At 36.5% G+C, this 16,160-nt stretch overlaps 3 protein-coding genes across 3 annotated transcripts; 2 read left to right on the top strand and 1 right to left on the bottom strand.

The window, feature by feature from the left end:
* Nucleotides 1-352: 352 nt before the first annotated feature.
* On the top strand, nt 353-5,273 carry GCK72_007277 (uncharacterized protein; the record flags this gene model as incomplete). The annotated part of the gene is made up of 10 exons (XM_053726083.1): nt 353-417; nt 467-780; nt 829-1,138; nt 1,192-1,343; nt 2,632-3,082; nt 3,141-3,271; nt 3,721-3,811; nt 3,860-4,540; nt 4,594-4,745; nt 5,254-5,273. 10 exons carry the CDS (start codon nt 353-355, stop codon nt 5,271-5,273), a joined length of 2,367 nt encoding a protein of 788 aa, XP_053590277.1.
* Nucleotides 5,274-7,353: 2,080 nt separating this feature from the next.
* On the top strand, nt 7,354-10,629 carry GCK72_007276 (uncharacterized protein; the record flags this gene model as incomplete). Its single annotated transcript, XM_053726082.1, has 4 exons — nt 7,354-7,418; nt 7,830-8,477; nt 9,611-10,282; nt 10,359-10,629. 4 exons carry the CDS (start codon nt 7,354-7,356, stop codon nt 10,627-10,629), a joined length of 1,656 nt encoding a protein of 551 aa, XP_053590276.1.
* A 652-nt stretch (nt 10,630-11,281) lies between these two features.
* GCK72_007275 (uncharacterized protein) lies at nt 11,282-12,350 on the bottom strand (the record flags this gene model as incomplete). Its single annotated transcript, XM_053726081.1, has 4 exons — nt 11,282-11,356; nt 11,400-11,451; nt 11,876-11,996; nt 12,275-12,350. 4 exons carry the CDS (start codon nt 12,348-12,350, stop codon nt 11,282-11,284), a joined length of 324 nt encoding a protein of 107 aa, XP_053590275.1.
* Between the last annotated feature and the right edge of the window lie 3,810 nt (nt 12,351-16,160).

Below are 16,160 nucleotides of genomic sequence, written 5' to 3'. Positions count from 1 at the left end.
GTTGCGGGGAGAGAAAGGAGTATAAGAAGGTCGAATGAACAGATTCTGTAGGATGTGTGTATTTGATTTATGGCAACAATAGAGGAATCTGGGAAAGTACAGGTGGCTAGGTTAGGTGTGTTCTTGTTATACATGGAAATCACACTATGTGTAGACTAATTATGTATAAGAAGAAATACTACTAAGGGATTCTATTATTACATTCCTCCCAGCAAATGCAAATAAACCCACGTCATCGAACACCTACGATTCTGACCATCTGCTTCTTCTCCTCTCCAGCTGCTCAGTCATTACCCCTCCAAGGTTATATCGATCTTCTTCCATTGTCCTCAAACCTCCATTCACTAAAACCATGACCAAGACATGGACCAACTTGAGTTTGAAAGCTGTTTTCGAGTATGTAGAAGCAAATAAGCGGTATGTTTCGCCACTTCATCAGTTTTGAATATTCTCAATAAGTTTCCAGGCTCAAAATAATATCCCATTGTCCAACACTGCGTCCTATCGAAAAGGAAACCCCACTGCATCTGGATTGCCTATCGTTTAGGAAAAATGAGATCTGGCTTAACAAAAGATTCATACAACCAAAGACATACAAATACAGAGCTGTCAAGAATATAGAAAGACTCAAATCATTCTTGAGAGGAAGGAAGAGTATCCGGACTAAGGAACTGGAAGTTCTAGATTTAAGTTGCATTCCAAGAAATCTGAAAATTTATGTGGATTCGGTGAACTCTGGAGATTTGGACTTTTCACTAGTGCTCTCTTTCCTTGATACAAGTAGCTTCCCGCTAAAATTTCTGAGAACGAACATTTCCAACACTCCAGCATATATTGCATATGCCGAAATTGCTGGAAAGTTGGTTATTCGGGTTAGTGAAGTGGATAGAGGAACACTGGAAAGGATGACAGATGTTTTGTTCAACGCCAGAAACCAAAACATAATATTTGAAAACTTCCGTTTAGAGGCAGAAAGCATGGCAGTGCTTGTTCAATCATGGCAAGAGAACCAATACGAGATTGGGAGGATTTTTACTTCATATATCCAAAACATAATAACAGGATCACCAGGTTTTGTGGAAGACGTACTGGAAAGATCGAATGGACAAAAAGTCGTTCTCAAGAGCTGTGATTGGCCGTGAGTTTTCTAAACATCAAACATCCCATCTAGAACAATATCCGTTTTTCCAGAAGAATATTGTATTCACCGTGCATTACCTTCCCATGCAACCCGACATCTGAGTTGGTTTTGTACAGCTGCAAACGTGATTACTTCGGACTGAATCAAACAAAATTGGAAATGATGCCGATCGGATCAACTCGCCCAGCTACCATTCTTGATTGTATCTTAGATTTTACAAGTTTTCTTTGTTGTATTTTTTTTTTGGCGGGAATCATTGCGTGTATGTTTGGTATTCCTATCTATATTATTTCAGCATTATTTTGATTTTCTATTCTGTTTTACTGAGAATTAAACATTTGAAAAGTTTGAGATTTTTTCAAAATTTTCTTTATGAATAAAGTGTTCGTGTGAAATATTTTAATCGGGATATTTAGAACTGTTGCTGTCTTCCATTATTTGGAAGTCTCTCAGGTGCTAACTGCCACAGATTAGATCTACGTCACTCATCTTCTGCATATCCACGTCACTACCTTCAAGACTCAGCAAACATATCTCCTCGTCGTGGTTTAGAGACCGTCATCTCCACCTCCCGTTGTGTACGACACTATTGCACAGTGTTCGAGTCTTGCAATTTACTAAATTCATGACGGGGCCAAGGACGTACCTCAGCTTAAAAGCTGTCGTTCAATACATGGATGGTAATAAGCGGTTAGTTTTTGGTTTGATACAATATCAAGAATAGGATAATTTTATTTTTCATATTTCTTAAATTTTTGCATAATTGTTAAATTTTTGCATAATACATTCTGTAGAATGTGTGTATCTGTTTGTTTGCAACAATAGAGCAATGGGAAAGTACAGGTTATTACGTTTAGCAGTGTTCTTGTTAAACGTGGAAATCGCACGTCGGATTAGGAGGACGTAGAAATTGTGTAGTTGTATGTAGACTAATTATGTTCATATAATGTCTGAAGAGATACTACTGAAGGATCCTATTATTATGTACATTCCTCCCAGCAAATACAAATAAATCCACGTCATCAAAAATCTACGATTCTCACCATCTGCTCCTTTGTCCTCTCCGGCTGCACAGCCATTTCACCTTCAAGGTTATATAATCGATCTCTTACCGTTGTCCTTCAATATTCACCTCACATTCACTAAATCCATGACCAGCCCATGGACCTACTTGAGCTTGAAAGCAGTTTTCGAGCATGTAGATGTAAATAAGCGGTAAGTTAGAGACTTTATCAGTTTTGATTAGTCTCAATACGTTTTCAGGTTCAAAATAAAATCGCATTGTCCAACGCTCCGTCATATCGAAAAAGAAGTCCCACTGCGTCTGAAGTACCTTTCATTTAGAAAGAATGAAATCCAGCTTAACACAACAATCATAAAACGAACATCATACAAGAACAAAGCTGGCAAAAAAATAAGTACAGAAAAAAGACTCAAATCTTTATTGGAAGGAAGAAAGAGTATTCGAACTAAGTAATTTAAAGTTCTAGATATTGGTTGCATTCCGAAAAATCCGAAAATAAATGCAGACTCCGTGAATTCAGGAGATTTGGACTTTGCACTAGTGCTCCCTTTCCTCCATATAAGTAGCTTCCCGCTGAAAGTTCTCAAAATGAACATTTCCAACACTTCAGCAAGTATTGAATACGCCGATATTGCTAAAAAGTTGGTTATTCGGGTTAGTGGAGCGGGTAGAGGAACTCAATGGATAGCAAATGTTTTGTTCCACCCCAGAAACCAGAACATAGTATTTGAAAACTTGCGTTTGTGGGCAGCAAATATGGCTGCGCTTGTTCAATCATGGCAACAGAACCAATACAAGGTTGGGAGGATTTTCACTTCATATAACCAAAACATAATATCAGGATCATCGGAATTTGTGGAAGAAGTACTGGCAAGAACGAATGGACGAAAAGTTCTGATCAAGGGCTGTGATTGGCCGTGAGTTTTCTAAACATCAAACATCTCATCTTTAATGTAACTGTATCTGTTTTTTCAGAAGATTCCTCTATTCCCCTTGCATTACGTTCCCATACAACTCGACATGTGAGCTGGTTTTGTACAGTTACAGAAAAAATATCTGTCAACCATATCAAACGAAATTGGAAGTGATGCCGATCGGATCAACTCGTCCAGCTACGTATCTTGATCCTGTCATAATTTTTTTCATTTTTTCATTTATGTTCTTATTTTTGGTGATAATGCTCTTGTTTATGTTTGGTTCTCCTGTCTTCCTTTTATATTCTGCTTTGATTCGATTTCCTTTTCAGTTTTCTGAGAATTAAACATTGATACGAATGTATGAAAACTTCTTTTTTCATATCTATGAACTATGATACGTTTTAATGAAGACGGTTTGAAAAGGATTCTAACACATTCAATCTAGTAAGACACATCTGAATACATTCATCTCGGAATCTTTGAGACACTCTGTCGACAGGTGCTAATCGACATAAATCCTATCTGCATCACCTTTCGATTCATCTACGATTCTCACCATCTGCTCCTTCGCCTCTTAGCCTGCTCAGTCATTTCACCTCCAAGGTTATATCGATCTCTTGCCGTCTGTTTTTCTTCAGTATTCGAACCTCCATTCACTAACTCCATGACCAAGCCATGGACCACCTTGAGTTTGAAAGCAATCTTCGAGTATGTAGAAGCAAATAAGCGGTACGTTAAGGTCTTTATCAGTTTTGAATAGTCTCAGTAAGTTTCCAGGCTTGAAATAATATCCCATTGTCCAACACTGCGTCCTATCGAAAAAGAAACCCCACTGCATTTGGATTACCTATCATTTAGAAAGAATAAAATAAGGATTAACACTAAATCCATACAATCAAAGCCATACAAAAACAAAGCTGGCATGGAAATAAGTGTAGCAGAAAGACTCAAATTCTTATTGAGAGGAAGAAAGAGCATTCAAACTAAGGAATTTAAAGTTCTAGATTTTGGTTGCATTCCGAAAAATCTGAAAATAAATGCAGACTCCGTGAAGTCAGGAGATTTGGACTTTGCACTAGTGCTCCCTTTCCTCCATATAAGTAGCTTCCCCCTGAAATTTCTCAGAATGAACATTTCCAACACTACATCAAGTATTGAATACGCCGATATTGCTGAAAAGTTGGTTATTCGGGTTAGTGAAGTGGACAGAGGAACATTAGAACGGATAACAGATATTTTGTTCAACGCCAAAAACAAGAATATAGTATTTGAAAACTTCCATTTGGAGGCAGAAAGCATGGCAACGCTTGTTCAATCATGGCAAGAGAACCATTACGAGATAGGGAGGGTTTTCACTTCACATTGCCAAAGCCAAATAATAGGATTACCAGGTTTTGTGGAAGACGTACTGGAAATATCGAATGGACAAAAAGTCGTTCTCAAGAGCTGTGATTGGCCGTGAGTTTTCTAAACATCAAAGATCTCATCTGAAACAATACCCGTTTTTCCAGAAGATTTCTCTATTCCCCGTGCATTTCCTTTCCATGCAGCCCGACATCTGAGTTGGTTTTGTACATCTCCAGAAGGGATTTTTTTGGGCTGGATCAAACAAAATTGGAAGTGATGCCGATCGGATCAACTCGCCCAGCTACCATTCTTGATTGTATCTTAGATTTTATAAGTTTTTTTTGTTGCATTTTATTTTTGGCGGGAATAATTGGGTGTATGTTTGTTGTTTCTGTCTATATAAGTTCAGCATACTTTTGATTTTCTATTATATTTTCCTGCGATTTAAACATTTGAAAAGTTTGAGATTTTTTCAAAATTTTCTTAATGAATAAAGCATTTGTTTTAAGTTTCATAATGATTTCAAGTGCATAGTAATCAGCACTCGGTTCGTAACTGAGCTGAAACAAATTCCGACCAAGAAATATTTCAACCGGGATACTCAACAGCAGTCTTCCATTATTCGAAAGTCCCTCAGGTGTTAATTGACACAGATTAGATACACGGCATTCACCATCTTCAAGGCTCATCAAACAAATCTCCTCTTCGTGTAGTAGTCCTCCTCCCGTTGTATACGACACTGTCCAATCGATTTCTTTTGTCAATGTTGACGAGTTTTGACTCTTCTTTACATATAGTTCACTAAACCATGCCCCTAATTTCAGCTCTGTCACTTGATTTGTAACCGAGTGAGCTGAAATGAGATCAGTGAATCTATGATGTCTTCCATTCTCTCAGGTGTTAATTGACACAGATTAGATCTAAGTCACTCAACATCTGCATATCCACGTCACCACATTCAAGGCTCAGCAAACAAATCTCCTCCTCGTAGAGTAGAGACCATCATCTCCTTCTCTCATTGTGTACGATACGGTGTGAATCGATTTTTCTTGTCTACTCTCCACTATATTTGAGCCTTCAAACTTACTAACATCATGACGAAGCCACTGACGTACTTGAGCTTGAAAGTTGTCTTTCAATACATGGATGTTAATAAGCGGTTAGTTTTGTTTTGATACAACATCAAGAATAGGACCATTTTAATTTTTAAATTTCTTTCAATTTTTGCATACTTGTCAAAACCCGGCTTCAAAAAAAGTACATTTTTTAATTTTTCATCGAAAAGGTTCACATTTTTGATGATTTTTCAGAATTGCTTCTTATTCTGAACCATACTCGATCCGGCCCGGGCCTTGACAAGTCTCATTTTTTCTATATTTTCCGAAAAATTCCATTTCAGACTGGAACTAAATTTCCATTGTCCAGCACTTCGGTCAGCCGAAAGATCAGTGCCATTGAACCTGCATTTTCTGACTCTCGAAAAAGAGAAAATTGTAGTCAACGAAGTCTGCTACAAGGTGGAATCAAAATATCAAAGGATCAAAACAGTTCTGAACGACAGAAAACATGTTCGCGTGGAAAATTTGGAAATTTACGATTTAAATGTAGTCCCAGACAGTTTAAAATTCAGAACGAGGAACTTGGACTCTGGAGACTTAGACCTCGAAAGGGTGCTTCCTTCTATCGACAGAGCTAGCTTCCCGTTGAAAGAACTGCGAGTGAACATTTCTAAAACTCCAAATCTCGAAAGGTATTTGGGATTCACTCAGTCATTGATACTTTTCAAGACTAAGCATGATGGAGAAAATGCAGATTTGGTTCGAAGCATTTTGTATAACCGCAAGTGCCCAAATATAGAGCTAAAAAATTTTATTCTGTCGAGTAATACTACGGTTGCTCTTATCCAAAATTGGAAAAATAACCAGAAAGAAATCGGAACGGTCTTGACAATACATCATGAATATCGGGAACTACAGATATATGTTGACGACCTACTAGAAGTGTTGGATGGACGGTTTGCTTTTTTCAACGATTCCGCTTTGCAGTAAGTTTCAAGCTTATTATCCTGGCCAGCATGTTATTAGTAAAAAACCTTAAAACATACTTTTTTCCAGAAACAATGAGAATCGCCGTTGCATTTCGTTCCCGTTCAACCAGACGTCCGAGTTGGTTTTGTATAGTATCAGAGATGGAACAAATGAGGAAAGAAGAATAAAACTTGAAGTGATGCCAATCGGATCTACTAGAGAAGAAACCTTTCGGGAAGCCTTTCGTGATCTTCCCATAGAGTTTCAAATTTTATTAATTGTTTTTGCTTTAGTGCTAATTGTCTTCGCTCTTTTGCCACCTCTTCTGTTAACTGGAATGATATCAATATAATTACTGAATAAAAGACGATTAAAATAATGAAATAATTCATGAATTCACAATACTCAGAATATATCACAAAATAGGAAACAAAACTGTGAACATGTTGTTGATCTTCTTCTAGAGAGACTTGCAAAGTTTATTTTTGATTCTTTTTTCTACTACAACTTTTTTGCAAAAATTTTTTTCTGAAAATTTTTCATATTTTTTCTCAAGTATACATATTCTTCAAAAATCCTCAAACCTATAAAAAATCAGTCCTTAAAGGTTTTTCCTAGAAGAATCGGAAAATTTTCAAGAAATTCCGACCAAGTATACCGGGATACTCATCCGTGAATCTACTAACTTTTGCTGTCTTACATTAGGGGCTAATTGAAACAGATTAGATGTAAGTCAGTCAGCATCTGCATATCCACGTCACCATTGTCAGAGCTCAGCAAACAAATCTCCTCCTCGTTGTGGTGTAGAGACCGTCATCTCCTCCTCCCGTTGTGTACGACAATCGATATTTCTTGTCGACTCTCCACAATATTTGAGCCTTCAAACTTACTCACATCATGACAAAGCCATGGACATATTTGAGCTTGAAAGCTGTCTTTCAATACATGGATGTGAATAAGCGGTTAGTTTTTCATTTGATTCAATACCAGGATTAGGATCTTTTCATTTTTCAAATTTCTTCAATTTTTGCATACTTGTCAAGGCCCTAAGGGCTGGCTCCAGAAAAAGTACCTATTTTTTAAACCTCTTTTTCAGAATTGCTTCTAGAATTGCTTCATAGTTAAACATTTGACTTTTTTTGCGAACAATTCCAAAAAATGTACATTTTGAATGTAAATTTTGTATTTTGGCGCCAATTTTGCGAACTTTCGGGCAGGGCCTTAATGCCGCTGACAAGGCCCGGGCCTTGACAAGAATGAAATTTTTAAGCGGTTAGTTTTTCATTTGATTCAATACCAGGAATAGATCCTCCCAGGAGTGCGAGGCGTATTTTCATGTTTCTTTAATTTTTGTCCGAAACATTTCATTACAGACTGCAAGTCAATTCTCATTGTCCAGCTCTTCGATCTGCCGAAAGCTCAGTGCCGTTGAGCCTGCAATCTCTGACTCTCAATAAAAGAAAAATTGTGGCGAATGATGTCTGCTACAAGGTGGAATCAAAATCACAAAGGATCAAATCAATTTTGGACGGCAGAAAACATGTTCGCGTGGAAATTTTGAAAATTCGCAATTCCAGTGTGATCCCAGATAGGCTGAAATTCAGAACGAGGAACTTGGACTTTGGAAACTTAAACCTCGAAAAGGTGCCTTCTTTTATCAACAGAGCTAGCTTCCCGTTGAGAGAACTGCGAGTGAACATTTCTAAAACTCCAAATCTCGAAAAGCATTTGAGATGCACACAAGCATTAGTACTTTTCGAGACTAACTTAGATCAAGAAAAGTCAGATTGGATTCGAAGCGTTTTGTATGACCGCAAAGGCCCAAATATAGTTCTAGAAAATTTTATTCTGTCGAGTGAAGATACGATTGCACTCATCCAAAACTGGAGAAATCACCACAAAGATATCGGAACGGTCTTGACAATACATCATGAATATGGGGTTCTACCTCTGTCTAATGTTGCCGAACTCATGGATGTGTTCAATGGAAGGAATGCTTATTTCAACGATTCCGTTTTGCAGTAAGTTTCAAGCTTGTTCTCTTAGCCCTCAAATGGTTAGATTATGTCGAAAACCTTAAAACGTTTATTGTGATCAGTTATGATATTTTCATATAATGATTTATGCATTTAGACGAGTTCATCTTCATACTTCAAGAATCAGCCTATTGAAAAAATCAACTTTACCAAAGTGAATTTTCTAGAAGATTTTTATATCACAACTCATTATTCTCCTGTCGCGCAAGTTATCATCATACTTTTTTTCCAGAAACAATATGGACCGTTGTTGCATTTCGTTTCCGTTCAACGAAACGTCCGATGTGGTCTTGTATAATATAACAGATGTACAAAATTGGAAGGAAACAACCAAACTTGAAGTGATGCCAATCGGATCTACTAGAGAAAAAACCATTTTTGAAATCTTTATAGAGCTTTTTCCTTTCTTCATTGCTTTTTTACTGCTAATCACCTTCCTTCTTCTCCTGTTCCGCAGTTTAATCAAATGAAAAACAAACAATTAGTAAATAAAAATAATTACAATAATGAAATGATCCATAAATACACGAAACATAACAGTGAATAGGTTGCCCACCATCTTCTAAACCTTCTATTTCATCCGTGAACCTATTCACTTTTGTTGTCTTCCATTAGGGGCTAATTGACACAGATTAGATCCACGTCACCACCTTCAAGGCTCTGCAAACAAATCCTCTCCTCGTGAAGACGAGGACGTCATCTCCTCCTCTCGTTGTGTAGGACAATCAATATTTCTTGTCGACTTTCCACAGTATTTTAATTTTCAAACTTACTAACATCATGACGAAGCCATGGACGTACTTGACCTTGAAAGCTGTCTTTCAATACATGGATGGTAATAAACGGTTAGTTTTTGTTTTGAAACAATACCAAGAATAGGATCATTTTATTTTTCATATTTCTTAAATTTTTGCATACTTATCAAGGCCCGACTTTAAAAATAGGCCATTTTCAACATTTTTTTGGACATTTTTTTTCTATTTTTTATCGAATTGCTTCTATATCTGAATCATAGTCGAACATTTGACTTTTTTGCAAAAAAACAATTTGAAAACATTTGAATTTTGTGCTTTGGAGCCAATATGTACTTGTATGTTTTCCGAAATATTCCATTGCAGACTGGAAATCAATTTCCATTGTCCAGGACTTCGGTCAGCCGAAAGCTCAGTTCCGTTGAATCTCCAATCTCTGATTCTCACAAAAAGAAAAATTGTACCCAATGATGTCTGTTATAAGGTGGAATCAAAATATCAAAGGATCAAATCAATTTTGGACGGCAGAAAACATGTTCGCGTGGAATTTTTGAAAATTCGCAATTCAAGAGTGATCCCAGACAGCCTGAAAATCAGAACGAGGAGCTTGGACTCTGGAGACTTAAACCTCGAGAGGGTGCTTCCTTTTATCGACAAGTCCAGCTTCCCGTTGAGAGAACTGCGAGTGAACATTGCCAAGACTCCAAATCTCGAAAGGTATTTGGGATGCACTCAGACATTGATTCTTTTCGAGACTAAGCATGATAGAGAAAATGTAGATTTGATTCGAACCATTTTGTATGATCGCAAGAGCTCAAATATAGTGTTAGAGAACATTAGTTTGTCGAGTAATGATACAGTTGCTCTCATCCAAAATTGGAGAAATAACCAGAAGAAAATTGGAACGGTCTTGACAATGCAGAATAGATTCCGGATTATACCGATAGTTTGTCCTGTTGGTGACGAATTTCCTTATGTTAACGAAATACTACGAGTTTCAAATGGAACCCATGCTAATTTCAACGATTCCGTTCTACAGTAAGTTTCAAGTTTATTCTTCTACCCGCAAGTTGTCAGATCATGTCAAAAACCTTAAAACATACTTTTTTTCCAGAAACAATATGGATCGTCGTTGCATTTCGTTCCCGTTCAACGAGACGTCCGAGCTGGTTTTGTACAGTGTAAGAGATGAACCAATATGGAATAGAAGAATCAAACTTGAAGTGATGCCAATCGGATCTACTGGACCAGAAACCCTTTTTGATATTTTCATAGATCTACTGGTTCTTTTAAGTTATATATTTTTACTGCTAATCGCCCTCATTTTTGTAGCATTGGCCTCAGCGAAATTGGAGACAATGCTTGCAGTGCGACGGACCGATTGAGCGTCATTTTTGTAGTTGACAATTGTTTTGTACGGGCTCATCCTAAGAAGTTATCAGTCGTCAAAGAAATTTATCGTACAAAAATGTTGTCAAAAACAAAAATGAAGCTTTACTTGTGATCTATACACTCCAAGTGCTTTCAAACTCAACTTAAAATTATATTATTTCCTTCTTATCCATTTTCTTTGTTTTTCCCATTTCGAATCGTGTTTTTCTTCAATTGTGCTATCCTCTGTTTTTCTCTCTCCTTCATTGTGTTTTCACTCATTTTCTAAACGTTTATAAAACTATTAACAGATGTAGTAAACAGTTATATCGATTTTGAGTTTCCAAGTTATCACAAATAGGAGGGCTTAAAAACACCGAAAATATCCTCAATATTTCTCGGTATACTCGTTCAACTTTCTGCAGCATGTCTGCCGACTTTCTGCAGCATCTCTGGCGACAGTATGTAAACCATCAACAGAGAGTTGCCAGAGATGCTGCAGAAAGTCGGCAGACATGCTGCAGAAAGTGAAGCCAATCCTTCATTAAACCCTCCCAATATTACGAAACAATGAAATGAAAAACAATTTTATTAAATTAAAGAGTTTTATTAAATTAAATTAAAGAGACAATTAAAAAATGAAATATACGAGTCATCAGAGTGATTTCATCCATGAATATTCGTGGGACACATTAACACGAAACTGTAGAAGTACTTGAGAGATTGTTCCTTCAAGCGAATCTGAAAATATTTTTTGTTTTGAATATAAGAAACAATTCCTCACTTGTTCACCATGGCCTATCGAATGCAGTCGTTTCACTCCTTTTCCGATTAATCTGCAAGAAAAAAATGTTGGTTTTTGTGGGGAGACTGTTTTTAATTTAGTCATGTGTGTGTTCGAGCATGCTTGCGAGCAGTTTTCAAAGCATTATGTGTCTGTACACTCATTTACATTTTTTCAAAATTGGATTTCAATACATACAAATACAATACTTGTCCAGAAAGCGCACCTTTTTAGCAAAAAAACCGTCTTTCTGTGAGATATCTGTGAGTTTGCTAGCTTTATCTGAAATATTTCGATCTTCGTAGCGTCAAACTGTGTATGTTTCGCCCAAACAATATAATTTTCCTGGGATATATTTTTAAAGAAAATACGATTATAAACTCGTAAAAATGGCTATATTGTTGTGTTCTTTTTTTCTTTTATTACTCCGTGTATTTGTAAACCGTGATATTCTCACATCCCTTTTGAATATTTACCTCATTTTCCTGTGACTACCAGTTACAGCTGGAATATGAACATACGTATCTCCACTGATACCCGGCACTTTCACCGCTCCAACTATATCGTCCTTTTCTCTATTCCATGACTTTCCTTGTGCTGAAAACAAGATCCGTTTAAGTTAAAGTCAGAAAACCAACAAAAAAATAACGAAATCGGTTTAAAACGGAAAAAAAATTAGAAAAATCTCATGAAAAAAAAGCTCAGAAGCACGCAACGCGGACACGCTTCGCTTGAAAATTGCTCCAGACAGTTGGGGGCACCCTCCAATTTGCTACAGAAAGTCGGGGGCGCTCACACGATATCCCTAAAAGAGAGGAGAGGTTGCAAGTTGCTGCAGAAAGTTGCGAGTATATGGACCGAAAGTTAGGTCGTACGCCAATGTAATTCAACTAGCTGCAGATAGTCAGAAGTTCGTGTCATTTTTCTCCAGAAAGTCGGCAGAACCTCCATATTGCTGCAGAAAGTCGCCAGAACCTCTAACTAGCTGCAGAAAGTTGAACGAGTTTACCGAGTTGGCTTAAGAGGCACTATCTGTAAGAGTGAGAATGTTTGTGTTGGGCCTTGGCACAGTTGCAAAAAGTTGTTTCAATCCAAACTCTTTTTACAGCATATGTACCCCTATGGTAGTGATTTACAAAAAATATGTCACCAGTCCCCTATGACGTCATCATAGGAATTTATGCCCAATAATCGACTTTTCATCCAAAAATTCATAAAAATTTCAATTTTCCAGATAACTCTGCGAAACTTTCGGTACATGTTAGAAGTGTTTTTGACTACTTCTACACAACTTTTCAGCCCTCCAGGCACCCCAGAAACAGTTCAAGTGAATTTCACTTTTATGTTTTTTCAACTTTTCTCAAAAATTCCCTCTAGAAGCCATAAAATTTTAAATCGTATTCATATTCCCCGCAAGGTGTTTTATTAAATCCAATTAAAATCATCAAAAAGTAGGGGGCCATTTTAAGATATTTCGATTTTTTCAAAAATCACATAAGGGTCCCCCCTTATGAAAAAAAATTTTTCACGAAAAATTCGAAAAAAAAATTTGCTTCGAAAACAATCAGAATATTGATAAAACACATGAAATAAACCAATTCCAAAATTTTACACCTCAGAAATTGATTTGAACAGATTTCGAATTTTCCTTCATCAAAATTTTTTCCCATTTTTTGAGGTTTTCATCAATAATTTGTACAGAAGCCATAAAATTTCAACTGATGTACTAAATTCCCGCAATATTTAACATACGATCCAATTAAAATCATCAAAAAACAAGGGGACCATGTTGAGATATTCTCATTTATTTCGAAAATCACATAAGGGTCCCCCCATGGACAAAAAATTTTATCGAAAAAATAATTCGACATCATTTTTATGCAAAAACGTTCAGAGTTTTGATGAAATATTACAAAACCGTTTGTGAAAAAGTTTTGAACGTTTTTGCATAAAAATAATGTCGCATTATTTTTTCGATAAAATTTTTTTTCCATGGGGGGGACCCTTTGTGATTTTCGAAATAAATGAGAATATCTCAACATGGTCCCCTTGTTTTCTAATGATTTTAATTGGATCGTATGTTAAATATTGCGAGAATTAAGTACATCAGTTGAAATTTTATGGCTTCTGTACAAATTATTGACGGAAACGTCAAAAAATGGGAAAAAAATTTTGATGAAGAAAACAACGAAATCTGTTCAAACCAATTTCTGAGGTGTAAAATTTTGGAATTGGTTTATTTCATGTGTTTTATCAATATTCTGATTGTTTTCGAAGCAAATTTTTTTTTCGAATTTTTCGTGAAAAAATTTTTTTCATAAGGGGGGACCCTTATGTAACGCATTCTCTGTAAGACTCGATCAAGGTCACTGTAGGTAGGGGCGTAGGGCGGCTAAGATAGCCACAGCTTTGAAACTTTCAAAGAACGTATATAACGCGTTCTCTGTAAGACTCGAGCAACAGAGGTACTAGGGAAAGTTTGTTATATAAACATGTACTATGGACCTTCGGTAACACATATACACAATATTGGGTCGCAGCTCCGGGTTACTGTAGTACGGTAGGTGCTCATAGGTCAAAAAATGAACTTTTTGAGAATTGATCGGGAAAAGCTGAAATTTTTAGCGTTTGTTGGATAGGAATAGAGTATTCATTTCACGAAGTTTCAAAATTATTTAAAAAAATTTAACCGAGTTATGACCAAAAAACACACTTTTCTGACCGATTTTTTGAAAAAATCCAAAATTGGTATCCTTAAACAAAATTTCCGTATTCCAAAATTATTTTTTTTACATTTGTTATTATTTTTCCTATCGATTAAAAAAAAATTCATTAAAAAAAACCTCGGCTGAAGGGTTCAAATTTAAACTAGAAAAAACTTAAAAAATTTTTTTTTGAAATTTTTGAAATTTTATTTTAGAAATGCATACTCCGTGTTATTTCCAGCATTTTTTGTATTATTACTTAATGTTTTTCTCTTCATCATCACATAGAAATATTAAGTTTAGTGCAAAACTTTGATTGCGCGGTATCTGGTTTCCAGGTGTCGCGTAAGAGCGGCCAATGAAAATTAATGATTTATTTCGTCTTTGGTGGGGTTATTGATCAATTATTTTTTATAATAAACAAAACAATATGTTTGTTCAGACACAGACTCAAGCGAACTATTCACAATCTATTCAGATTATAAAAACTCCCAGTTATACAGTTATTACGTAACTTTTTTTTTAATTCAATGAGATGTCAGAATATATTCACTTAAATGGTACATTAATCTTTTACAAAAGTTAAGAATCGAAAATGTCTTTTTTTTTTTTCGATTTCTTCAATAAGGTGATAGAAATCCTGATTTTCTTCACTGATTTCATCGTAAATTTCTTCTGAGTCGTCGTATTCTTTCTGATTGAGCTCTTCCAAAACTAGATCCACTAATTCTTCTGTTGTTTCTCTCCGTGAGCGTGTTTTTGATTCCTCTCCAGTAGAAGTTGTTTTTGGTTTGCGAGTAGCAGACGCTCTGTTCTGAGGAGTACGAATAGAAGATGGAATTGTTGGAGGAACTTGAGTTCCAGTGCTTTGGTTGCCCTTTGACGTTTTCTTTTCTTTCTTCTTCTTTTCTTCTAGTTCTCTTGACTTCCTTCCAAATGTATGATAAAGATTCGAAATTTGCTTGTAATTGAGCCAAGTGTCCGGTGCAAATTGCAATGTCCCATCTTTTTTTTGTTCGCGGAGTTCTTTCGCAATAATTTTGGGATAAATCTTCAGTTTCTTCTTGGAAGAGTCTTCAAACTTTTTCATAACAAACTGAACCACATCCTTGTTATATTTCTTGTAAACCTTCTTGCTAGGAATTGCCCATCCTTTCTCATTAGAAAATGGTAGAACTCCAGCGGGAAGTGTTGTCAGCGCATCCTTCAAAGTATTCGGAGTTGAGTGTTCTCTCAGACCTTCAATATTTTCAGCATATCGTTCCATAGCAAAGTCTAATAATGTCTCTTTCTCTGGAACTAACTGGTGTTTACCTAGTGCCAGATGGCGCTCTAGATTTCCATATTTTGTAAACACGGCTGTACACCCTTCTTCTGGGCACTCAAAAACGGCTGACTCCATTTGTTTGGGAGTATGTTCTCCTTGATCAACATCAACGTCATTGAAAGGAATAATCTCATCAGCAGCGGTTTGGACTTCGATATCTTCTTCAGAACATTTTTTCGAACATTTTGATGATTTCCAAAAGGTTTCATGGTCCGATATCCCGTATCCTCCAGATGTTTCAATCGTCATTGTTCCTTTCACGGCAACAAATTTCCTGCTGTCATGCTTAGTTCCTTCTCCAATTAGTCCAAATTTTCTTGAAATCATCTCGGAGTTACTATTGTTGAATTGAAAATCGTACATGTTCTGAATTCCTTTGATCTCAATGTTCTCATTTTTCACTGTTGAAAAGTCGATTGAGCACAAATACGACGACATTGCTTTAGGAAATCGGCCCTCGGTTAGAGCCAAAAACAATTGATCGGGAGTCTCTGCATTCTTCCCCGAACCCAGCCACGTTCTCAGTTTTGTTTTGTATTCAGCCGCGGCTCTATCCGCAGCGCCTGCAAAACATAACACTGTCGCAATGTCATTCTCATTAAGTTATTCTACCTTTCCCCCCTTGAGCCTCGCTGAATGTGAAGCTGAGTATCTCAACTCCCACTTTCTTTGAAATTGCAGGAAGAGAAGTGAGTGTTCGTGTCGAATGATAACAACCTTTAGAAAAAT

The sequence above is a fragment of the Caenorhabditis remanei genome, chromosome II (assembly GCF_010183535.1).
Source record: "Caenorhabditis remanei strain PX506 chromosome II, whole genome shotgun sequence".
Classification (NCBI taxonomy): Eukaryota; Metazoa; Nematoda; class Chromadorea; order Rhabditida; family Rhabditidae; genus Caenorhabditis; species Caenorhabditis remanei.
This window is presented reverse-complemented; position numbering and strand designations above follow the sequence as displayed.